This window comes from Mustela lutreola, chromosome 1, assembly GCF_030435805.1.
Source record: "Mustela lutreola isolate mMusLut2 chromosome 1, mMusLut2.pri, whole genome shotgun sequence".
Taxonomy (NCBI): Eukaryota; Metazoa; Chordata; class Mammalia; order Carnivora; family Mustelidae; genus Mustela; species Mustela lutreola.
The window spans coordinates 4,898,921-4,925,910 of NC_081290.1; the positions used below are offsets into that span (position 1 = coordinate 4,898,921).

At 38.1% G+C, this 26,990-nt stretch overlaps 1 protein-coding gene across 5 annotated transcripts in view; it reads right to left on the reverse strand.

Moving 5' to 3' along the window:
- MRPL1 (mitochondrial ribosomal protein L1) overlaps nt 1-26,990 on the reverse strand; it is a 120,769-nt gene that overhangs the window by 37,630 nt on the left and 56,149 nt on the right. For 4 of the 5 annotated variants that reach the window (XR_009349877.1, XM_059157025.1, XM_059157108.1 and 1 more), the window contains exon 7: nt 14,528-14,634. Coding sequence is in view for 4 of the 5 variants with exons in the window: in XM_059157025.1 (XP_059013008.1) it covers nt 14,528-14,634 (107 nt within the window). In the remaining variant the exon portion in view is untranslated. Of the gene's footprint in view, nt 1-9,716; nt 12,446-14,527; nt 14,635-26,990 lie in introns of those variants that run through there. The other variant, XM_059157279.1, reaches the window with a different exon arrangement.

Here is a 26,990-nt window from a genome sequence, read left to right on the forward strand (position 1 = left end):
TAATAAACTGGATTCGACATAAAAGTTAGCTTAGTTGAGGGGGCCAGGTTAAAAAAAAAAAAGTTAGCTTAGTTGCTAGTTTAAAACATATATACAGAGACATGGGGTTGATTTTATAGGCTCTTTTAGGAGTATATATAATGGGCTATGAGAGCAATATAATTTATTATGGTATTAAATACTGTGATAGGTTAAATACACCAAGTAAGCACACTGCAAATTTTCCTTTAAACTACAGTGCATGTCCTCCGTTCCAGATACCTGCTTCCTACTACAAGTCTTAATGTGCCGTATTTTATAGCTCTAGTAATTTTTTCCTAATAAAAAGTTGTCCCTTAATCTCTACCATCATTCTCAGCAGCTACGACATCACCACACCTGTCTTTGAAATATGTGAGGCGGTCAACATTAGCCAACGTGAAAGGAAACAAAGACAGAATGCTTGCGTATTTTACAAATATAAAAGTATTATGTGTCTCTATGTAAAATGGGAAATTCCACATTAATAGAAAATTAGAAAGAACTCTTACCTTATAATAAAGGAAAATAATAAGAAAGCCAATCAATAATGCAGCTGTCCTTTAATTACACTTAGAAATCCAAAAAAAAAAGGCTGGAAGCCAAGTATCTTAAATCCCACAAGGAATCTATCAGTGAGGGAAAAAACAAGGCATATTCTGAAAGCCTCACAGCTAACATAAAATGGATTTGTGGTATGTTATAAAATACTAATAGGCACCCTTTGAAAATTACTTCAAAGTCTTTATTCTGGCAGGTTTATGCTATAATACCTTGACACAGTTTAATTTTCTTGTGTAATGTCAAAATATACACCTGGCTAAGTGTTTCTATAAATAAAGGACAGGATTCTTAATTCTCTCATCCTGAGAAATTCCAGAAATTAAAATTTTCACTTTCAATATTACTCCATTAGGACTGTTCGAAAAGCTGGGTATCAATCAAATTTTTATAAAACAAGACATTGATTCACTATATATACATTGAGAATACCTTTCTTTTTTTTTTTTTTAAGATTTATTTATTTGACAGACAGAGATCACAAGTAGGCAGAGAGACAGGCAGAGAGAGAGAGGAGGAAGCAGGCTCCCTGCTGAGCAGAGAGCCCACTGCGGGGCTCGATCCAGGACCCTGATATCGTGACCTGAGCCGAAGGCAGAGGCTTCAACCTACTGAGCCACCCAGACGCCCCAACAATGTCTTTATATCTAACTGACCTTCAACTGGCAGTAGCTTTTATTATTCGTATATTTGTATATTCATTCATCAAGAATTACTTATTGAGCACCTACTATTTGCCAGGTACTATTCTAGGCTAAGAATTGGGGATAGAGTAATAAACAAAATGAAAAAAATTCCTTTTATTTTCTTATTCTTTTAGGTTTCTTGGCTCCTCAGCTGTGACAAAGCCTTAACTGTCTCTTAAATCCAACCAGTCTTCTTTTAAATGACATTTTTCTGGGCACATGGCCACTCAGGAGCTAGGCCATGTGCATAAGCTCTGAACCCTGGTATGGGGCAGAATTGATGCGGTCAGTGGTTCACATGCTTGAAAGAAAGCTGCTTGCTCTCCACCTGCGTCCTGACTTCTTCACATAGGCTACAAATCAGACATGCTATCAGTCAGATTCAACCACACAGAGTAAAAGACCCTAAGAGATGGGGGAAAAAAGTGTGTGATCCCTGGATGACTCTGGGACATAACAGCCCTAAACTGCCCACCAGCTCAACTTGGGAGAAAAGTAACTTTCTACTGTGGTTACGTCACTGCTGTTTGGTCCCTTTGAAACAGCTAAACCAGTGCAGATGTGCAGGCATCCACACATCATGTTGTGCACTATTTTAAAATACGAATCATGACCCTTACTATACCTGGTATATGTTTCAGACTCCTCACAGAAGATCCTTGATCTACTCTATGCCATGATTACCTCAATCACTGCTTCTTTTGTGCAGCTTCCTCATATTTTATATGTATCTATTATTACACTTATGACACTTTATTATATAATTATTTCCACATTTATCTATTAGATGTGTCTTTCTTAAAAAAGGTCTTATTCTTTTTTGTATCACTCTATGTCTGACAGAGTCAGTACTTAATATTATTAAATAAAACATGTTAAATTGGGGGCACCCTGGTGGCTCAGATGGCTGAGTTCAGCTCAGGTCATAATCTCAGGGTCCTGGGATGGAGCCTCACCTCGGGCTCTCTGCTCATTAGGGAATCTGCTTGTTCTCCTCGCTCTCCCTCTGCGCCTCCTCCTGCACATGTTCTCTCTCTCTCTCTCTCAAATAAATAAAATTTTTAAAAAACAAAAACAAAACACGTTAACTTGGTTTACTGTTTTTCTTTTTCTTTTTTTCTTTTTGGTTAGGTTATAAATGAACTAATAATCTTTCCTATTCAAAAAATAAAGTTTAAAAATATCAATAAATGAAGATATTTTTCATATAGGATGCAGTGAAAATCTCTAATACACTATAGGTCAGAAAAATCAGTCCCAAACACTAGGTAGAAAAGGCCTTATTTTTAGTAATTAGATGCCAGGCAATCTCAGTGTTTATAAACACTTCAATCATACAAGCACCTTCAGTGACCGTAGCTCTTGTCAATTTCATTTACTAGGCACTGGTAAAAAGAGCAAGTCATAATAGAGGTGAGTCAGACAGGGTCCACCGTAAAAGGAGTCACAGGCCTTCTCACAAAGGAAAAAAGAGAGCGTAATGGAGAATCAGAGCAGGCCCAGAAAGGTAAGGAAACAGGAGTAGGAATGGCAGGGAGGAACAGATGAGGAAACTCAGAATCTTAGGTAGAATGGAAGACTCTAACCAAAGGAGAAAACAACGGTAATGTTTACCTTACTTTTGAAAGTAGACCCTCACTCACACATACACCAATAATATATCACCTAACAAACTGACAAAATGATTACATTTGGTAACATCCAATTCTGCTGAGTAGGTGAGGCACTATAACACTACTGGATGAATTACAAGGTAATGCGAACATTTTAGAGAGCAATTTAACGATACTTACAATAACATTTTCAATATACATTCTATTTCTTGAAATTCGCCTGCTGGGTATACTTGGAAAAAACTCGCAATATGTATTTTTAAGAATGTCATTAAAATATTATTTGTAATAGCAAAACACTGGACATGATCTAAATGTCCATCAACCAGAAATGAATATTTGTACATGTTCACAAGGGAATATGCAACCATTGAAAAGAACAGATCACATCAGAACAGATCTCTTTGCATCTCTGAAGACATCCAAGCCATTTTAAGTGGAAAAGAAAGGTATGGAACAGTATGTGTGGCCTATCTTGTGTATGAGTGAATTTTTATAAGGGTGGGTTTTTTTTTTTTAAGATCTTATCAATTTATTTGACAGGAAGAAAGACAGTGAGAGAGGGAACACAAGCAGGGGTAGAGGGAGAGGGAGAAGCAGGCCTCCCACCAAGCAGGGAGTCCAAGAAGGGGCTCAATCCCATGACCCTGGGACCACGACCCATGCTGACACTTAACCAAGCACCCTATAAAGGTGTTTATGTTACACCTTAACATTTCTAGAAGGACAAAACCCTATTTTTTTAAGTGTATTTACTTTAGGGGCACCTCAGTAGCTCAGTCAGTTGGGCCTCCAGCTCTCGATTCAGCTCAGGTCATGATCTCACTGAGATCGAGTCCCATGTTGGGCTCCACGCTCAGTAGGGTGTCTACTAGAAATTATCTCTGCCTCTCCCTCTGCCCCTTCCCATGCTCACACTCTCTCTCTAAAATAATAAATTAATTTTTAAAAATCCATTTTAGAAAGTGTATTTATTTTTAGTAATCTCTACACCCAACATGGGGCTTGAACTCATGACCCTGGGTCAAGAAGCAGGTCTCTTCTGACTGAGCCAGCCAGGCACCCCAACAAAAAACTATCAATAAAAGTTCTAGGAGAAAACACTGCAGAGGGGGGGCTTTAGTGTGTCTTTTTTGTAAACTGCTCTAATTTAACCAAGTGCATATGTTAATTTGATAATTTTAAAATGTCAAGTTATCTGGTCATAATTTTCCGTCTCTAGTAGAGTTTTCTATATTACAAACTCAGATAAATCCTTTAAAAATTATCTAATTACTATCTGAAATTGAACTACTATTTGAAATATATATATATATATATATATATATATATATATATATATACTAGCCATACTAGCCAGGTACATAATTATGTCTCAACATTTTTAGAGAATCTACCTTAGTTTCATCTTTTTTATGGAAAGAACCATAATTTTAAAAGAAATTAGGGTACAGTTAACTATGTTTCTCCCCTGTGAATCTTTATTTTTCGTTTATGCTTTAAAATCTTTCCCTTGGAGCACCTGGGTGGCTCAGTCAGTTAGGCATCTACCTTCAGTTTGGTTCATGATCCGAGGGTCCTGGGACTGAGCCTGGCTTCAGGCTCCCTGCTCAGTGGGACACCTGCTTGTCCTTCTCCCTCTGCCTCTGCCTCTGCCTCTGCCTGCCATTCCCCCTGCGTATGCTCTGTCAAATAAATAAAATCTTTAGAAAAGAAAAAAATAAATAAGATCTTGCCCTTAAATTTGGTCACTTAGGAACTTACTTTTATCCCAACTAACACATCATTCATGCTGGGAAAAAAAAATGGTGACTAGTTGATAGTCAGTTGACTGAAAAATAAAATATTCCAATGAAAACCTGTTGTGCTTGCATAATATTCAACATATAATTTAAATGGAATTTTCATGACTAAAAACTTGAAAGATAAAAAAATTTAAAATTTTTTTAAATAACTAAAAAAAAACTTGAAAGAAAATAAATATTCAGCCACAAATGAAAGAAATATATAAAAATACATTTTCTCTAAAAATTTCATTTTCACTGATATGAGCATTTGATCTGACAGCATGCAGTCATAACCAATCTCATGAATGTGAGATTATAGCACAAATGGTAGGAAAGATTAGCAAAAAAACCCAATTTACCTATAAGTAACACTGTTGACAAACGTTAAGATACTGGCTGGCTATAAGAGTGTTTGTACAGGTTTGAGATACAAGGGCATTAGAAGTTGAGTTGTAATACCCAAGATACTAACCTTCAAGTCAGATAATTAAGGAAGATCATTCAAATGATTATGCTTATCACTTTGATACAGAAGGAAAGCCAGCTGAAACTAATCAAGATCAATTTCCTATTACATCAATACCAGAACTGGATTTAAAGCCATGTGGCAGTTCTGAGAATCCTAACAAGTGGTGTCAAAATGATTTAACTGAAGTAAGACAAATCTCTCTTCTATAGGCAAACACAAACACAAAATTAATACATTTCACTCTTCCAAAAAACATCTTTTTAGATCAGGAATCAGCAAACCTTTTCTCTAAAGAGCCAGAATAGAAATATTTCAGGTTTTGCAGGCTACAAATAATCTCTGCAGCAAATTCTTTGTTTTATTTTTTACAACCCCTTAAAGTTGTAAAGCGCATTTTTAGCTCACAGGCGGTACAGAAACTGTCCGCAGTAGGATTTGGCCCATTGGCTATGGTTTTTTACCCCTGACCTAGATACCTTCCTTCCTTCTATACACCACAATGAGGACCCCGAATAGGCATGTGCTGCTGTCAGTGCTCCTTTATCTGCATATTCCTTCTAAATTCAGTCCTCATTATCACACAGGTGGCAAAAATAAATGAATAAAAAACAATACCTCAATATTTCCAACTGTATAGTAAGAATAATATCACTCAGGACGCCTGGGCAACTCAGTCGGTTGGGAAAACAACTCTGGGATTTCAGCTCAGATCATGATCTCGGGGTTCTGGGATGGACCCCCAAGTGGGGAGTCTGCCTGGGAATTCTCTCTCCCTCTGCACGCCCCCCCGACTTGTGTTCTCTTTTACAAATAAATAAATATTATTTATTTATTTCAAATAAATAAATATATCTTAAAAAAAGAATAACATCCCTCAGAAATCTCAAACTTTTGAAAAAGATATATTACTTTGCTTTAAAATCGTTTTTATCAGGGCACCTGGGTGGCTCAGTGGGTTAAAGACTCTGCCTTCGGCTCGGGTCGAGATCCCAGGGTCCTGGGATTGTGCCCCATGTCGGGCTCTCTGCTCCGCAGGGAGCCTGCTTCCTCCTCTCTCTCTCTCTCTCTGCCTATTTGTGATCTCTCTCTCTGTCAAATAAATAAAATCTTTAAAAACAAAATCTTTTTTATCTCTGATAATTATAAATAAAATTCAAGTACTTGTATTAATACAATTGTAAAAACATTTTTATTCCTTTTTAAATAACTATATTGAGATATACTCGATACACTGAACATTTTTAACTTGATTGAGGTATATTTTGCATATCATATTACTTACCATTTTCTAATTTATGTTTCTTGATTTTTTTAGTAAGCTTGTCAGATTGTGCAACAATAACCATAAGTCAGTTTTAAAACATCTTCATCACCCCAAGATGATCCCTCATGCATTTACTCTTAATGCCTAAACTTACTGCTTTCATCCTGCCCAAGGCAAACACACAGCTACTTTTTGCTTTATAGTTTTGCCTTTTCATATAAATGGTATCACATAGTATGTGGCTTCTATGTCTGATTTTCACTGAGCATAAAGCTTTTGTGAATCATCCACAGTAGAGCAGGTATCCACAGTTCATTTCTTTTTTTGCCGAATAATATTCCACAGGATATGTTGCACATTCTTAAACTGTCAGTTTATTAAGTTTTGACATATGCATATACTCACAAAAAACCCACGAGTCAAAATAACACACATATCAGTCATCCCCCAAACTCTGTGTGCCCGTTGGTAATCCCTCCCCCCCCCCCAACCACTTACGCCCACAGCAATGACGGGTCTGTTTGCTATCACATTATCCATCAGTACACTATATAAACTTGCGTTTGCCAGAATCTTATATAAACAGAATCATACAATATGTACTCCTCTGGCTTTCACTCAGTATAATCATTTTTTTTTTTAAATATATGGGAAGAGGGAGATCAGTTTTTTGTTTTTTAAAGAATTTTATTTATTTATTTGACAGATCACAAGCAGGCAGAGAGGCAGGCAGAGAGAGAGGAGGAAGCAGGCTCCCCGCTGAGCAGAAAGCCCGATGCGGGGCTCGATCCCAGGACCCTGAGATCATGACCTGAGCCGAAGGCAGAGTCTTTAACCCACTGAGCCACCCAGGCGCCCCATGACTCAGTATAATCATTTTTAAGTTCATCCATGTTGAAGCACATATCAATTTTTTTTATTACTAAAGAATATTCTTTTTTTTTTTTTTTGAAATTTTAATATAATTTTTTATTTTTTATAAACATATATTTTTATCCCCAGGGGTACAGGTCTGTGAATCACCAGGTTTACACACTTCACAGCACTCACCAAAACACATACCCTCCCCAATGTCCATAATACCACCCCCTTCTCCCAAACCCCCTCCCCCCAACAACCCTCAGTTTGTTTTGTGAGATTAAGAGTCACTTATGGTTTGTCTCCCTCCCAATCCCATCTTCTTTCATTTATTCTTCTCGTACCCACTTAAGCCCCCATGTTGCATCACCACTTCCTCATATCAGGGAGATCATATGATAGTTGTCTTTCTCCGCCTGACTTATTTCGCTAAGCATGATACGCTCTAGTTCCATCGATTTTGTCGCAAATGGCAAGATTTCATTTCTTTTGATGGCTGCATAGTATTCCATTGTGTATATATACCACATCTTCTTGATCCATTCATCTGTTGATGGACATCTAGGTTCTTTCCATAGTTTGGCTATTGTGGACATTGCTGCTATAAACATTCGAGTACACGTGCCCCTTTGGATCACTACGTTTGTATCTTTAGGGTAAATGCCCAATAGTGCAATTGCTGGGTCATAGGGCAGTTCTATTTTCAACATTTTGAGGAACCTCCATGCTGTTTTCCAGAGAGGTTGCACCAGCTTGCATTTCCACCAACAGTGTAGGAGGGTTCCCCTTTCTCCGCATCCTCGCCAGCATCTGTCATTTCCTGACTTGTTGATTTTAGCCATTCTGACTGGTGTAAGGTGATATCGCATTGTGGTTTTGATTTGTATTTCCCTGATGCCGAGTGATATGGAGCACTTTTTCATGTGTCTGTTGGCCATCTGGATGTCTTCTTTGCAGAAATGTCTGCTCATGTCCTCTGCCCATTTCTTGATTGGATTATTTGTTCTTTGGGTGTTGAGTTTGCTAAGTTCTTTATAGATTCTGGACACTAGTCCTTTATCTGATATGTCGTTTGCAAATATCTTCTCCCAGTCTGTCAGTTGTCTTTTGATTTTGTGAACTGTTTCCTTTGCTGTGCAAAAGCTTTTGATCTTGATGAAATCCCAATAGTTCATTTTTGCCCTTGCTTCCCTTGCCTTTGGCGTTGTTCCTAGGAAGATGTTGCTGCGGGTGAGGTCAACGAGGTTGCTGCCTGTGTTCTCCTCAAGGATTTTGATGGATTCCTTTCTCACATTGAGGTCCTTCATCCATTTTGAGTCTATTTTTGTGTGTGGTGTAAGGAAATGGTCCAATTTCATTTTTCTGCATGTGGCTGTCCAATTTTCCCAGCACCATTTATTGAAGAGGCTGTCTTTTTTCCATTGGACATTCTTTCCTGCTTTGTCGAAGATTAGTTGACCATAGAGTTGAGGGTCTATTTCTGGGCTCTCTATTCTGTTCCATTGATCTATGTGTCTGTTTTTGTGCTAGTACCATGCTGTCTTGATGATGACAGCTTTGTAATAGAGCTTGAAGTCCGGGATTGTGATGCCACCAACGTTGGCTTTCTTTTTCAATATCCCTTTAGCTATTCGAGGTCTTTTCTGGTTCCATATAAATTTTAGAATTATTTGTTCCATTTCTTTGAAAAAGATGGATGGTACTTTGATAGGAATTGCATTAAATGTGTAGATTGCTTTAGGTAGCATAGACATTTTCACAATATTTATTCTTCCAATCCAGGAGCATGGAACATTTTCCCATTTCTTTGTGTCTTCCTCAATTTCTTTCATGAGTACTTTATAGTTTTCTGAGTATAGATTCTGTGTCTCTTTGGTTAGGTTTATTCCTAGGTATCTTATGGTTTTGGGTGCAATTGTAAATGGGATTGACTCCTTAATTTCCCTTTCTTCTGTCTTGCTGTTGGTGTAGAGAAATGCAACTGATTTCTGTGCATTGATTTTATATCCTGACACTTTACTGAATTCCTGTATAAGTTCTAGCAGTTTTGGAGTGGAGTCTTTTGGGTTTTCCACATATAGTATAATATCATCTGCGAAGAGTGATAATTTGACTTCTTCTTTGCCGATTTGGATGCCTTTAATTTCCTTTTGTTGTCTGATTGCTGAGGCTAGGACCTCTAGTACTATGTTGAATAGCAGTGGTGATAATGGACATCCCAGAATATTCTATTATATAGATGAAATAAAGATTATTTACACATTCACCTGTCAATGGACATGTGGAATGTTTCCAATTTTTAACTATTACAAATAAATCTGTCATAAGCATTTGTTCCTAAGTCTTTGTATGGGCATGGTTTCATTTCTTCCGGATAAATATCTAAAAGTGAAATGTGGATCATCTAGCAGGTGGATGTTAAATTTGTTTTCTTTTTAAAGATATATTTCTTTATTTCAGAGACAGACAATGAGCAGGCAAGTGGGGGAGGAGGAGAGGGAGAGGGAGAGTCCTGAAGCAGCCTCCCTGCTTTGTGCAGGGCTCGATTCCAGGACCCTGAGATCATGACCTGAACCAAAATCCAGGGTTGACCACCCAACAAACTGAGCCACCCAGGCACCCCTGGATGTTAACTTTCTTAAGCTGCCAAAATGTGCCAAAGAGGTTGTATCATTTTACACTGCCACAATAGCGTAAGTGTTCCAATCTCTCCATATCCTTATCAATATTTGCTATGGTCTGTTTTTCTAATTTTAATTATTCCCACAGATGTACAGTGATAGCTCACAGTGGTTTTCGTCTGTATTTCTGTTAACACAACTAATAATGCTGAGCATCTTTCAATGTGTTGGTCATCTGTTTGTCTGCCATGTGTTTGTCACACTTTGATCAGGTATGTTCAAATCTTTTGCTCATTTTTAAAACTGGGTTTTTTTTATTATTATTGAAGTTTAAGAGCTCTTCATACATTATGGATTTATCAGTTAGATGATTTGTAAATATTTTATCCCAGCCTGTGATTTATCTTCTCTTAATAACATCTTTTAAAGAGCAAATGCTTTTTATTTTTATACAGTGCAATTTACTAATTTCTTCTTTTGTGGATTATGCTATGCTTTTCATTTCACATCTAAAAAAAAAAAATCACTCTCTAACTCACAGGTTTTATTTCTTCCACAGGTTTTATAATTTTAGGCATTATGTTTAGGTCTTTGATACATTTTGAGCTAATTATATATGATATGTCATGGGTCAAAGTTCATTTTACTGTATGCAGATATTCAATTGTTCCAGTACTATTTCTCGAAAAGATTAATGTTTCTCCATTAAAAATGACTTTGCAACATGTTTTAAGTCAGCTGTCTAAAACAAACAAACAAACAAACAAACAAACCCCATTGGGTTTTGGGGACTCTATTCTCTTCCACTATCATTTCATCTTTTTTGATGTCAATACCACAGTGCCTTAAATACCACTGGCTTTATAAATCTTGAAATCAGGTAGATCTCTAACTTTGCTATTTGTCGAAGTTGTTTTAGTTATTCTAGATCCTTTGTATTTCCATGTGAATCCTAGAATCAGCTTGCCAGTTTCTACCAAAAGAAAAAGGCTAAATGGAATTTTGATCAAGAATGTACTGCATCTACACATGACTCTGGGGACAACTGACATCTTAACAATACCAGATTCACTGACCGTAAACATGGTACACCTCACTACTTACACCGGATTCACTGACCCATAAACATGGTACACCTCATTATTTATTAGATCTTAATTTCCCTCAGCTATGTCTTGAAATCTTCATGTATGGATCTTGCACATCTTTTGTCAGATTTATCTCTAAGTATTTGCTATTTTTTGATATTACTATAATTTTTCTTTACTTGTAACAGTATTTGCTTGTAATTTACTTGTAATAGCAAAAAAATGGAAACAACTCAAGTGCCCACCTGACCGCACTGCCTAAAATCCCTAGATCGGTGCTGAACAGAAGTGGTAAAAGTGAACATCATTAACTTGCTCCTGTTCTTAGAAGAAAAGTATTGTTTTTCGCCTCCAAGTATAATGTTAGTTGTTGATTTTTCTTAGACGCCTTCTGTCAGGTTGAGGGCATTAACTTCTGTTCCTAGTGTGCTGAGACTTTCTGATCAGAAATGAAGGTTCGATTCTCTCAAATGCTTTCTCTATCTACTGAGATGATCAGATGGCTTTTATTTATAATTTGTTAATATGGTGAATTTTAATGATTGATCACTTAATGTTAAATGAACTAGTATTTCTAGGATAAACCCTACTTGGTGATGACATGTTATCCTTTTTTATATATATATTGCTGGATTCTATTAGCTAAAATTTAGTTTATAATTTTAACAACTATTTTTTCCCCAAAATTTTTATTTATTTATTTGACAGAGAGAGATCTCAAGTAAGAAGAGAGGCAGGCAGAGAGAGAGGAGGGGGAAGGAAGCAGGCTCCCCGCTGAGCAGAGAGCCCGATGCTGGGCTCGAGCCCAGGACCCTGAGATCATGACCTGAGCCAAAGGCAGAGGCTTAACCCACTGAGCCACCCAGGAGCCCCTACATCTATTTTTCATGAATGATAGCGGACTATATTTTTTGCCTGGTTTTGGTATCGAGGTAATGCTGACTATCCCAGGTGAAAAAGTAATCAGGTCCCTGTTACTTCATGCTGGCCAGAAGTAGAAGTCTGCTTTAGAGTCATTAGTTCAACTATTCCTTCCTAGCCTAGAATGTATGCATCACCATTAACGTCATTTTGCCTTTAGGGAAAATGGGGAATGGGGCCCAGAGAGCGATGGAACACAATTCCAATCTGGAACTAGGATTTGAATCCAGACAGTATAAATCTAAAATCCACTCTCTTAATCTGTTATACTACATAATACTATAATATTTAAGTAGTATTAAAAAAGATTCTCAAAAAATAAAAAAATTTAAAACACAAAGATTCTCTTTAAACACGGAAATTAATTTATTTTTCATTAAGAAAAATTCTACCTCGGGGCGCCTGGGTGGCTCAGTGGGTTATGCCACTGCCTTCGGCTCAGGTCATGATCTCAGGGTCCTGGGATCGAGCCCCGCATCGGGCTCTCTGCTCAGCAGGGAGCCTGCTTCCCTCTCTCTCTCTTTCTCTGCCTGCCTCTCCATCTACTTGTGATTTCTCTCTGTAAAATAAATAAATAAAATCTTTAAAAAAAAAAAGAAAAAGAAAAATTCTACCTCTAAATGATACAAGTAGTCTGACCTGGAGCTCCTGTAATCACTTAAGCAGTATGGTGTTTGTTGAGAAGAATAAATGAGATGCCAGTTTCTTATACACTGAGTCAGGATCTACATAAACTATTAACTACTGAATATACTGAAAATGTTACTTAACAAAAAGCAAAGATCCACCTGGAAAAAAACAGTCTTATAAAGATGTCCTATAGTCCCCCAAAGTCTCCAAAGTCTAACCAAAACAGCACCAACAGGGCACATGGCTGGCTCAGTCAGCTGAGCACCCTACTTTGGTTTTGGCTCAGGTCATAATGTCATGGGCTATGGGACCAAGCCCTGTGTCAGACTGTGCGCTCAGTGGGGAATCTGCATAAAGATTCTTTCCCTCTGCCACTCCCCCCTCCCCTCTCTTTAGTATATAAATTCTATAGCTCAGGAATTCAAGACACAACATTTTAAGAAACTTGTTTTAAGTCTGCTATCCCATAAGTAGTAGAACAGGTATTCTTAGTTCTGTAGAGAACGAAGTCTCTACACCTCTAGAATATTTTCTAAAAATTCCCATTTTATTCATTTGCTTTTCACATTACAATATTATCATCCCTAACAAACAAGGAGCACTGCCAAGAGCCTTCTGGAAATAAGGAAAGTGCAACATCAGATTTTAGCAGACCACAATGCTATGCAACTGGTGCTGAGGTCTGAAGTAATGACAGCAGACGGGGCTTTCCCAACCTCTGACTGCATTAAACTGTTTTTCCCTCTTTCTAAAGCAAGCTTTCCTTCCATAAAACTAGCTGAGTGCTTTTCTCTACTTCTGATAGTCTATAGTGGGCAGTTCAATTAGCTTGGACTACCAGCTGTTGGCTAAAACGCAGAATCCCTCTAAAGAGCAGGAAGGGAAGAGAAGTAACAGCTACTCAAATAATTCCAGGCCTGCGGCAAGATGGTTTTGGGCGAAGAGCCTGGAGTCTTGAGATTGCCAACAATCAAATACCTATTCTGCCTCACACCAGCTGTGAGACCTTGGAAAAATTATTTAACTTCTTTGGCCTTCATACATAAAATGGGGATGATAATTTGTCCTCTCACAGTGCTGAAGATTAAGAGAGAAAATATATGAAATGAAGAGTGTTAAGAAGAGTGCGTGGCGGGACGCCTGGGTGGCTCAGTGGGTTAAGCCGCTGCCTTCGGCTCAGGTCATGATCTCAGGGTCCTGGGATCGAGTCCCGCATCGGGCTCTCTGCTCAGCCAGGAGCCTGCTTCCCTCTCTCTCTGCCTGCCTCTCCGACTGCTTGTGATTTCTCTCTGTCAAATAAATAAATAAAAAATCTTAAAAAAAAAAAAAAAAGAAGAGTGCGTGGCACTTCCTGGGCACTGCTTAAATCTTATTATCAATATCACTATTATTCTATAGTTACTGAACAGGAAAAAGTACTTTAGAGATCCCTTAGCATAAAGAAGATTTTAGCAAATAACTGTATATCTAAAAACAAAGTCCTATAAACCTGACCTATGTACATCAGAGTCCAAAAAATAGCTTTGAAAGTTGATTTCCAGCATATTCTCTAAGTAGACAGTTTTTAAAACACAAGGAAGGATAATCAAAACAATTCATAAAAATAAAGCAAATTACTCAATTCCATGATGGCAGTATTAAATACCTACTATGGGCTTAGCCTTATGCAATGTTCCATAAGATATAACCCTATTCTCAATAAACCTAGAATATTAGATCTAACCCTATTCTCAATAAACTTAGAATATTAGAGAGCAAAAAATACATACATGCAATAATCAAATAAAGCAAAAATATTATATCATTGAGGGGCACATGAAAAAATTCTCAAATACCACTAAAATTTACGAGTTTAATCTACAGAATAAAAAAATTATCTGTCTGCATACCTAGTGCTACTCCTGATGCTGGTGCCAAGAACAAGTTCAAAGGAGAGGCATGTTCTATTATAAATTATCAGTCACTCAAGCAAAACAAAGACGGCTATTTAATAATTTTCATTGTAACTTACTGTTGCTATTTTGGTCTCAAGAAAGTTTTCCCTTTCTTCATCTACCTTAATTTCATGTCCCATTTTAAATAATTCAAGCATTTTGGGGATGTCACGGCCAATGGAATCTGGTAAGAAAAATTAAAAATCCAAAGTTAATACTACATATAAACAAGTAACAAAAATGACAGAATAAGAGAAATATTCATCCTATATTAAGATATAGTAAACAAGTGGCAGACAGACTAATTTAGAGTGTTGCACGCCCTTCCATGACCCCTCCCCGTGAGTGTGAATGGCAGCTACAACTTGCTTCTAAGCAAGAGACAGAATGCTCAGATACACATGATTACATTACATAAAACTGTTAATGCTGACCCTGGAGGAGACTCTCTGCTTTACTGGTTTTGAAGAAGCAGCTGCAATGTTTAAAGCTGACATAGGAAAAGGGCCCCAAGACAAGAAACTGATGCCCTCAACCTAGCAGCCTGCAAGGAGCTGAATCCCGGCCCAAAGCCATGTGAGTCCAGAAGTGGATCCTCCCTCAGTCAAGTGTCAGATGAAACCACAGGCCTGACTGATACCTTGATTGAAGCTTCATGAGACGCTGAAGCAGAGGACCCAGCTTAGGTGTACACACACTCCTAACACACCATGAGATAGTAAATGTGTGCGGCTTTTTGTTTTCTTGGGTTTTTTTTAATTTATTTGACAGAGATCCCAAGTAGGCAGAGAGGCAGGCAGAGAGAGAGGAGGAAGCAGGCTCCACACTGAGCAGAGAGCCCGATGCAGGCTCCATCCCAGGACCCTAGGATCATGACCAGAGCTGAAGGCAGAGGCTTTAACCCACTGAGCCACCAAGGCACCCCAAATGTGTACTGTTTTATGACACTAAATTTATGACACTAATATCTGCCTTCAGCTCAGGTCATGATCCCAGGGACTGAGCCCAGCATGGGACTTCCTGCTCGGTGGGAAGCCTGCTTCTTCCTCTCCCACTCCCCCTGCTTGTGTTCCCTCTCTCACTGTCTCTGTCAAATAAATAAATAAAATCTTAAAAAAAAAAAAAAGGAATTGAAACTGAACTTATTGGATTCTATTGTCACTTTGTCCTCCATTATGGAAGAAAAAAGTACAACTGAATACAGAAAGAAAAAAAAGGAAATCAAGGTAAAAATGAAGAATTTTCAAAGAATCACACAGAAGACTTGAAAAATAAACTGTACCTTCCAACTTTCAGTCATTAATATTTAACTAAAAATACACAAAAACACAAGTTTTTAATATTTCATGACGCCATACCTTAACTTGAAAAATTTTCAATTCTGTACATAGAAAATATGAATTATTTAATTATTTGAAGAGTAAGAAATACAATAAAGGATGTGCTACTATAGACACATCACTTATATGTCTCTAGTAACTCTTCCCATGATAAGTCAACATGAGGATCTCATTATATAAAGTACAGAATATTGGGGCGCCTGGGTGGCTCAGTGGGTTAAAGCCTCTGCCTTGGGCTCAGGTCATGATCCCATGATCTGCTCAGCAGGGAGCCTGCTCCCCCACCCCCGGCCTGCCTCTCTGCCTACTTGTGATCTCTGTCTGTCAAATAAATAAATTAAAAAAAAAAAGTACAGTGTATCTTCAGCATACATTACTTCCAAGGATCACCTGGGGAGTTGTTCAGTATGGCTCAGAAGCACTTCAGTACAATGAAAGCAATTATCCACGAGGAACTTAAAAATCTAACTGTAACTGATGGAGAGAAAAGGGACTTGCAAATAGAACAACTACTAAAAAATACTACTTTTTTAAAGTATCACATTCTGATGTAACTATACTAAACAGTATGAAAAAAAGCTTAATAAAAACAGTAAATGCTAATAGTGGTGTACAAAAAAATAGGAACCTGGTTAAATAATTTATTATCACTACTTACACTTGTTTCTTAAGAATAGTACCTTCTAGTGAAATAAGTCAAGCAGAGAGAGTCAATTATCATATGGTTTCACTTACTTGTGGAGCATAACAAATAGCATGGAGGACAAGGGGTGTTAGAGAGGAGAAGGGAGTTGGGGTAAATTGGAAGGGGAGGTGAATCACGAGAGACTATGGACTCTGAAAAACAATCTGAGGGTTTTGAAGGGGCGGGGGGGGGGAGGTTGGGGGAACCAGGTGGTGGGTATTATGGAGGGCACGGATTGCATGGAGCACTGGGTGTGGTGCAAAAACAATGAATACTGTTACGCTGAAAGTAAATTTAAAAAAAAAATTTTTTTAAAAATTAAGAGTCTGCCTAACAGTGCTCTTCAATAAAAATAGAATATGAAAAAAAAAAAAAAAAGAATAGTACCTTCTACGTAGTGACAGCTCAAGAATGATGTTAACTAACCTAAATCTATAACCATAATGCCTTCCTTTCTGTCACTGCGAATTGAGAGTCATGCTCTTCACAACGGCCAACCCTCTCCATTCGTGCACTGGATCCCACCACTCCCTCTCTCTACTGTCCCACCAACTTCCTTAGACATGCTTTTCTAAATCATTGTCATCAGCCTGCAAACCTGCTATGAAATCTCCCATCTTAAAATAAACTAAGTCTGCAACTTCATACTGTCTTCCAGTGACCAAGACTTCCCTGAAGGGCGTTTAAGTTTTCAAACAGCTGTCTATTTCTACTTCTTCTCCTTCCATTTCCTCTTAAATCTATTTCAATCAGGTTATCATCCACTGAAAATGGTATTTTCAAGGTCACCAATGACATTCATAATGATAAATCCAATAATCATTTCTCAGTGTTCCTCTGACTTGACCTATCAATAGCAGTTCAGAGTGTATCCCTCCTTTTCCTTCAACAGCCTGACGTGTCCTCGGAAACACTCTTCTCACTGCCGGTTCCACTCAGTTTGTTGGCTGAGCAGGCGGGCGACTTACAAGGACTTCACTACCTTAGGCCTCAGTCACTTGACTTCTCCTTCTATTCAATCACACCTCAGCAATCTCATCAGGACACGTGGCTTTAAAAACCATTTATCTACCAATAACTGCCAAATTTGTATCTCCAGCCACAGCCTCTCTCTTCCAATCACCTACTTGGTATCTCTGTCTAGATGCAGGTAGATAATTAATAAGGAGTATAAAAGGACAAATGTTTGCTGAAAGAATGAATAAATGTCCTAATTTTGAGTCTGATTTTATAGTGAAATTATGAGTGTGAAAGACCAGGGCTTAGGAAGAAAATGGAAACAGTTTTGCATTAAAACATACTGAAGAGAAGGTTCTGATGCGGTATTGAAAAAATATATACAGCATGTGTACAGTTAGAATAAGAACCCAGAAAAAAGTGATAGACTGGGGGTAATGATGCATATTTGAGTTTTCAGGCCAATTCTATCCCAAAACAAATAAAATTTTCTTTTTTTGACCTTACATATTCCTTTTTCTACCTCTTTGTCCTATAACCAAAGTGTGTCAATGTTCATTTGCATTTATCTTAGGAGCAAGATGTTGAGCATCATTTCTAGTGCTTAATGGCCACTTATACAGCTTCTTTTGTAAACTGCCTATTCAGTTCTTTTGCCCCTTTTTAAAAGCAGTCTTCTTACTGAGTCTTAAGAGTTCTTTGTACATTCTAGAAATAGTCCTTTGTCAGATAAATATGCAGCAAATATTTTCCCACAAACGGTGGACTGTCTTTTCATCTTCTTAATGGCGTCTTCCCATGAGCCATGTTCTTAATTTTGATAGTCCATTGTAGCAATTTTTTCTTCTATGGCTCACGCTTTTGTGTCCTAAGAAATCTTTGCCTAATCCAGAGCTGTAATTTTCTTCTAGAATTTCATGGCTTTAGCCCTTATAATTAGATCTGTGATCCATTTTTAATTAATTTCTGTGTTTGATGTGAGGAAAGGGATATCGAGTCATTTAAGAAACAGTCACTGAAAACTATTCTTTCCCCATACAACCTTGGCAGCTTTGTCAAAAATCGTTTGTTCCTTAGGCGTGGGTCTGTTCGTTAACTTTCGATGTTTGATCTATACACATCCATCTTTACGCCGCACCACACCGCCCTGATTACTACGGCCCAGAAGTCAGGTCGTGCAGGACCTCCGATTCTGTTCTTCCTTTTGAAAAACATTTTTTATTCCAGGGCCTTTATATTTCCACTACATACTAAAATAAGTTTGTCAATTTCCAAAAAAAAAAATTTTTTTAAGCTTTCTGGGAGCTTGACTGGGACTGCACTAAATCTAGAAATGCACTAAATCTACTATAAAATGTAGGAAAAAATCCCACTCAACAATATAGCCTTCAAATCCACAGCAATGCCATATCCCTTGATTTACTTAAGTATGATTTAGGTATTCCTGATACTTTCAGCAATATTTAGCAGTTTTCTGTAAGTAGGTCTTGCATATTTTGTTAAAATTTATTCCTTATTTTGACTCACTATTCCTTTGACTTTTTTATTCTCTTATTAATGGAACTGTTTTATAAGTTTCATTTTGATTGGCTATTGCTGGTATAGAAAAACAGTTGATTTTGTGTATTGATCTTAAATACTGTAACCTCACTAAATTCACTTATTAGAATTCACTCATTTAGAATCCTAACTTCTGGGCATAAAGACAGTTTTATTTCTTCCTTTCCCATATGTACGCCCTTTCTTTCACTGGCCTTCGGTACAATGTTGAACATAAGTGGGGAGAGCACAAACCTTTACCTTGTTCCTGATTTTAGGTAGAAAGCATTCAGTCTTTTTTTTTTTTTTTAAGATTTTTTTTATTTATTTGACTGACAGAGATCACAAGTAGGCAGAGAGGCAGGCAGAGAGAGAGGGGAAAGCAGGCTCCTCACCAAGCAGGGAGCCGGATGTGGGGCTCCATCCCAGGATCCTGGAATCATGACCTGAGCCAAAGGCAGAGGCTTTAACCTACTGAGCAACCCAGGTGCCCCCGAAAGCATTCAGTCTTAATGGTCTCATCACTAAGATGATATGAGCTATTTATTTTTCATAGATGTGCTTTGTCAAGGTGAAGAAGTTCACTTCTGTTTCTAGTATTCTGAGTTCTTAGCACGGCTGTGAGATTTTGTTAAATGTTCTCCCTGGATCTAGGGAGATGATCTTAAGATCTTTTTCCTTTATTCTACTAACATGATATATGATATTGATGTTCAGATGTTAAACTAACTTTGCAATCCTAGAATAAACCTCCTGCGTTAATGTTTACTAAACTTTATATATATACCTACATATATACATAAAAACATACTGCCAGATTCAATTTGCTAATATTTTGTTAAGAATTTGTGCTTCTGGGGCGCCAGGGTGGCTCAGTGGGTTGAAGCCTCTGCCTTCGGCTCAGGTCATGGTCCCAGGGTCCTGGGATCGAGCCCCACATGGGGTTCTCTGCTCAGTGGCCCTGCTTCCTCCTCTCTTTGTGCCTGCCTCTCTGCCTATTTGTGATCTCTGTCTGTCAAATAAATAAATTTTAAAAATATTAAAAAAAAGGAATTTGTGCTTCTATGTTCATGAGGGATATTGATCTGTTGTTTTCTTTGCTTAGGATATCCCTGTCTACCTCTGATATCTACCTATGATATGCTGAGCTCATAAAATGAATTGGTAAGTGTTTCTTCACCATTATTTTCTAAAAGAGGTTGCAACAGATTGGTATTATTTTTGCCTTAAATGTCGGATAGAATTCACCAGTAAGAAATCATGTGGCCCTGAACTTTTCACTGTGGGAAGCTGTAAATTACTAATTCAATTTCTTCAGCTGAGATAGATCCATGGAGATTTTCTACTCTCCTAGACACTGCAGTGATCTGTGTCTTACAAGGAATTTGCCCATTTCATTGGCATAACAGTCCTTGTCTCAAAAGTCTGTTTTGTCTGGTATTAATATAGTCAATCCAAGTCACTAATCCTTACTGTATATATTTTTTTAAGATTTTATTTATTTATCTGACAGAGAGAGACAGAAAGAGTACAAGTAGGAGAAACAGCAGGCAGAGGGAGAGGGAGAAGCAGGCTCCCTGCTGAGCAGAGAGGCCGATGTGGAGCTGGATCCCAGGACCTGGGATCATGATCTCAGCTGAAGGCAGATGCTTAACCAATTGAGCCACCCAGGAGCACCTTGTTGGTGTATCTTTAGCTATCATTTAACTTTCAACCTATTCGTGTACTTGCATATAAAGTGTCTCCTGTAAACACCATATAACTGAATTGTTTTTTCCTTTGTTTTATAATCCCTGCCTTTTGGGTGGAATGTTTATTCATTCCATTTCCAATTAACAAGACTAATGATATGGCTGGATTTAGGTCTTCACTTGATGTGTCTTCCATTTGCTGATCTCCTATGCTCTGTTCTCCTCTACTGCCTTCTTTTCTTTCAGACAAAAATATTTTAGTTTATCTTTTTCATTTTTTATTCCTCTACTTAGTTTTAACCTGCGCCTCTTCGTGTAGGTTTCTCACTCACTCCGGAGATCACCGTGCGCGTGCTTACTTATCGCAACCTACTTCATCTTCACACTGACTTCCCGGAAAACAGGATAAATTTGTGCCAGCCTAAGTCCATCTTCCCTCCACCACCCGATATTACGATCCTGCCCAAACCTATTTCACTTCCCATATATTCATCGTATACATCGGGTTATTCACAACAGAAATCAAGGACTCATTCTAGATTCCTCCCTCGCCCTTAACCCCACATCTAATCCCTAACTCCTGCTCCTTCAGCCTCCTCGCTATGCCACAACAGCTCTCCTCCTCTCCGCTTTTACTGCCACTGCTCAAATTCTGTTCTTATTCATCTTATACTTAGACTACCACATTAGCCTCCTACTGGTCTCTATTAGAGTCTCATCATTTCCCTATCAGCACACTGTCACTTACTTACACAGCTCCCACACAGTCATTCTAATATGCAAATCTTACATCATTCTTCTGAGCACCATTTTTCAATGGCTCCTAACTGCATAAAGGATCAAATCTAATCTCCACAGTACGTCACACAAAGCCCTCGGTGATCTGGCCCACTGCCTATCACTGTCTAACCCCGCTGACCACCGCTATCTGATAAAACGTTATGTGCCAAATGACAGAAAGGTATTTATAATTTCCTGAATACAACTGGGTTTCTCATACTTTTGTTCATAGTATAGGCCATTTCCTCTATCTGGAATGTTCTCCCCATGCATGTCAGAAGAAAATACCTACTCATGCTTAACCTCTTCACTGCTATTTCTTTCCTATAATCAGATTCTACAAAGTAGTCCTCCATTCCTCTCGGCACGTTGTACGCTGTACACGAGTACACTTTCGGCGTTTTAGTGCAGCAGTTTATTCTTGCCTCTCTGGCCTCTCAAAGTTTATCTCCTAAAAGACGGGAACTACCTTTTTCTCTTTCAATCCTCAATACTACGTGCACTACCTGGCACACAACAGGTACTCAGCTGTTACCTATGTGCTTATTCAGTAAATGACTGGTGAAAGTAGAAACGATCTATGAAGGCGTGAAAAAGAATGCCTCCTCCTAAACCAACTGCAGAGAACAAGCGGCTTCCTCAGGAACTGCAGGGAGTCAGTAACAGCGCAGTGCATCTCTGATCTGTTCTTATCACCCAGCCCACGCTAAGCTCTTACATACACTATAACAAAAACACTAGACAGAGATGTTATCATGAGACCCATTTTGTAGATGAATAAACAGAGGCATAAAAATGTTAAAAAGCTGGTTCAAGGTCATAGTAAGTGATAAATCCAAGACTGAGAGAGGTTTATATTAACTACTGTTCTATTCTGCTTTTCAATATAGCCCAATGTTAAATCCTCATTGCTATTTCTAGGCCTCTGCGAGCCCGTCCTGCCAGGTAATTGCTCCATTCTTCGCCTTCTCTCTTCTCTGTGCTTCTCTCAGGACTCTGTACTTCGTAACTTCTCTCCTTGTTCCTTCTTCCTTTCCCTTTCTCTCCCTCCAGTTCTACCAGTTTCCACAATGAACATAAGCAGTACTAAACTGTATGACCAGGCATTTCGCCCTAACATTCTCTTTTCTTCTTTACCCAAAAACATTATAGGAAAGAAGCAAGTAGAATAAAACAAGACAGGGACAGCAAAGTAGGAACAGTAGGAAGGAGGTGAATAAAGATTGTATAGTATAAAAGAAATCTCAAGAAACAAAAAAAACCTTCTAAGAAGAGATCTTTGAATGTGGCAGAAGAAGACTGATGATTACTACTGAGCGCAAGTTCAGCGGAATTGTGAGAGGGAAGGATGGACGACAGACTAACACTTGGTAAGGCAGTGGGGACACCCAACCCGGGAAGACCACCCGTTTAAAAAAACTTCGTATGAAACAACAGAAAAGATAAGATTGTAGCTAGAAAGGATAGCTAAGTCAAAGAAAGGTTTTGGGGGTATGTGCTTTGTTTTTTGTTGTTTTGTTTAACTAGAGAATCTAAGCATGATTAAATATTAAATTAAACCAGTTTGCCTGTTGCAAAAAACAAAACTGATAGTTCTGTGACAGGACCTTGTCTGTCTTGTTCATACTCAGCACACTCAAGGCTTGGGATGTAGTAGTTACTCAATAACTGTACATACAATTACTCTAATCCAGAAAAATCTATAAATTATAGGTAATTCGTTCCTCAGTTGATTAATTTAATGCTGTATCTTCTATCAACTGAATGTTGCATTAAATGTGCATTCATAGTACAAAATATTTTTTTGTTTTTTTGTTTTCCTTTATGCAGTTAGGAGCCATTGAAAAATATTTGTTGAGTCCCACTGTGTGCCACATTATTACTCTACACCATGGGAACAGAGTAGTGAACAAAAATAAAAAATGCTCATACTTCAGTGAGAAGAACCAAGTACACATTCACAACAAAAAAGATATAAAATGAAAGACAAAAATCATCTGATTATCTCAGTAGATACAGAAAAAAGTGACAAATTTCAACATCCACTCATGATAAAAACTCTCAACATCGATATAGAAGGAACATACCTCAATCTAATAAAGGCAGAATGTGACAAATCTACAGTTAACACTATACTCAAAGGTTAACAAACTGAAGTTTTTCCTCAAAAATCAGGAGTAAGATAAAGATGTCCACTCTTGCCACTTTAATTCAACACCTACTAGAAGTCTTAGCCACAGCAATTAGACAAGAAAAAAATAAATAAAAGGCATCCAAACTGGTAAGAAAAAAGAAAACTGTTACTATATGCTGATAATATAATGCTATAAAGAAAACCCTAGGGGCACCTGAGTGGCTCAGTGGGTTAAGGCCTCTGCCTTCGGCTCAGGTAGTGATCTCAGGGTCCTGGGATTGAGCCCCATATCGGGCTCTCTGCTCGGCAGGGATCCTGCTTCCTCCTCTGTCTCTTCCTGCCTCTCTGCCCACTTGCAATCTCTGTCTATCAAATAAATAAACAAAATCTTAAAAAAAAAAAAAGAAAGAAAACCCTAAAAACCACTAAGAAATATTAAAAGTAATAAGGGTTGTCTGGGTGCCTCAGTTGATTGTCTGTCTTTGGCTCAGGTCATGATTTCAGAGTCCTGGGATCAAGCCCCACATCGGCTCTACACTCAGTGAGAAGTCTGCTTCTCAGGGTGCCTGGGTGGCTCAGTGGGTTAAAGCTTCTGCCTTCGGCTCAGTTCATGATCTCAGGGTCCTGCGACTGAGCCCCACATCAGGCGCTCTGCTCAGCGGGGAGCCTGCTTCCCCCCCCCTCTCTCTCCCTGCCTCTCTGCCTACTTTGATCTCTGTCTGTCAAAAAAAATAAATAAAATCTTTTAAAAAAAAGTCTGCTTCTCCCTCTCCCTTTGCCCCTGCTCATGCTAGCTCTCTCTCTGATAAATAAATAAAATCTTTTTTTTTTTAAAGACAGACCTTATTTATTTATTTATTTTTAAAAGATTTATTTATTTATTTGATAGAGATCACAAGTAGGCAGAGAGGCAGGCAGAGAGAGGTGGTGGGGGGTTGGGGGGGGGGAAGCAGGCTTCCTGCTAAGCAAAGAGCCCAATGCAGGGCTTGATCCCAGGACCCTGAGGATCACGACCTGAGCTGAAGGCAGAGCCTTAAACCACTGAGCCACCCAGGTGCCCCAAATAAATAAAATCTAAAAAAAAAAAAAGAATTCAGTAGGCTTAAAGAATACAAAATTAATATACAGAAATCTGCATTTCTATACACTAAAAATGAATAGCAAAAAGAGAAATTAATAATCCCATTTAAAATTGCACTAAAAGAGAATAAAATACCTAGGAATAAATTTGACCAAGGAGGTGAAAGACTGAAAACTACAGAACATGGATGAAAGAAACTGAAGATGACAGAAACAAATGGAAAGATATTCCATGCTCACGAACTGAAGGAATATTAGGTTAAAATTAAGCAGTATGTTAAAATGTCCATACTACCCAAAGCAATTTAAAGATTCAATAGAATACCTATCAATACCAACAACATTTTTCACAGAACTAGAACAAATAATCCTAAAATCTGTATGGAACCACAAAAGACCTTGAATACCCAAAGCAATCTTGAAAAAAAGGAACACAACTGGAGATACCAAAATCCCAGATTTCAAGATCCACTACCAAGTTGTAGTAATCAGAAAAGTACGGTACTGGCACAAAAACAGATACATGGGCCAATGGAACAGGACAGAGAGCCCAGAAATAAACCTACATTTACATGGCAAATTAATCTTCGACAAAGGGGCAAGGTATACAATGGGCGAAAAGACAGTGTCTTCAATAAATAGTACTGGGAAAAGTGGGACAGCTACATGCAAAGGAATGAAACTGGACCACTCTTACACCATACACAAAAATAAACTCAAAATGTGTTAAAGACCTAAATGTGGGACCTAAAATCATAAAACTCCTAGAAAAAACAAAGGCAGTAATGTCTGACATCAATCTCCGCAACATTTTTCTAGATATGTCTCCTCAGGCAAGGGAAACAAAAGCACAATTAATCTAACGGGACTACACACACAAAAAAATAAATAAAAAGCTTTTGCATAGTGAAGGAAATCAGTAACAAAACGAAAAGGCAACCTACTGAGTGGGAGAAGGTATGTGCAATATATCACACACACACACATATGCAACATACCTGATAGATCAGATAGCAGGTTAACAGCTATGTAACTATATAAAGACCTTATACAACTCAACACCAGAAAAACAATCCAATTAAAAATGGGCAGAGGATCTGAATAGACATTTTTACAAAAAAGACATGCAGAGGGCCGAAAGACACATGAAAAGATGTTCAACATCACTAATCATAGGAAAATGAAGATCAAAACCACAAAGAGACATCACTTCACACCTGGCCAAAACGGCTAGTACGAAAAACACGGGAAGTAAGCAGCACAGGTGAGGATGTGGTGAGAAAGGAACCCTTGTGCACTGTCGGTAGGAACATGAATGGTGCAGCCAGTGTGTACGACAGTATGGAGGTTCCTCAAAACCTTAAAGACAGAAATACATACAATCCAGTAATTCCCCAGCCGGGTATCTACCCAAAGAAAATGAACACACTATTCAAAAATATATATACAGGCACCCCTATGTTTACTGCAGCATTATCTGCAACAGCCAAGATACAGAAGCAACCCAAGTGTCCATCAATAGATGAATGGATAGAAAAAGGTGTGGTGTGTGTAGTAAATGGAATGCTCCTCAGCCATAAACAAGTATGAGACCTCACCATTGTGACAACATGGATGGACCCGGGGGTACTATGCGAAGTGAAGTAAGTCAGGTAGAGAGAGGAAAATACTATATGATTTCACTGACATATGTAATCTAAAAAACAAAACAAATGAACAAACAAAAAGGCAAAAATGACCTATAAATACTGAGAACAACATGGTGGTAGCCAGAGTAAGATGTTAAGTGTGTTAAGTCCTAAAAAATATTAAAAACCACAATAATGAAAAATACAGTGATAAGGGGCATGGGGAGTAACAGCTGATATGGAAGCCTCTCTATCTGGGTGATGTCTGAATGAGGAAGTGAACCAAGCCAACAATCAAAGAGCATCACAGACAGACAGGACAATGAGTCCGAAGATGCGAGAAGGGAGAACACCTAGTGTGTGTGAGGAAGAGCACAGAGTCCGCCGTAGCCGGAGTGAAGGAAATGAGGGAAGAGTAACAGAACCAGCTGTAATAGATCAATAACTCATCTTTAGTAACTAAAAATATTCATAATAATCATTGGAATCTTTCATACACAGCTTGAAAACTAATACATGAGGGAGGAGACTTGGGAAAATTTCAAATTCATTACTGTGTAAAAATTCTCTATGTCTTAGTATTTTCTTCATATAACCAAAGAGTTCTAATTATCTCAATAATGCAAGCTATCCTCTTACATACGCCACGTCAATCTATGAATTAAAGCTGTTTCACATTAGGTTTCAATAAGTTCACATCCACTAG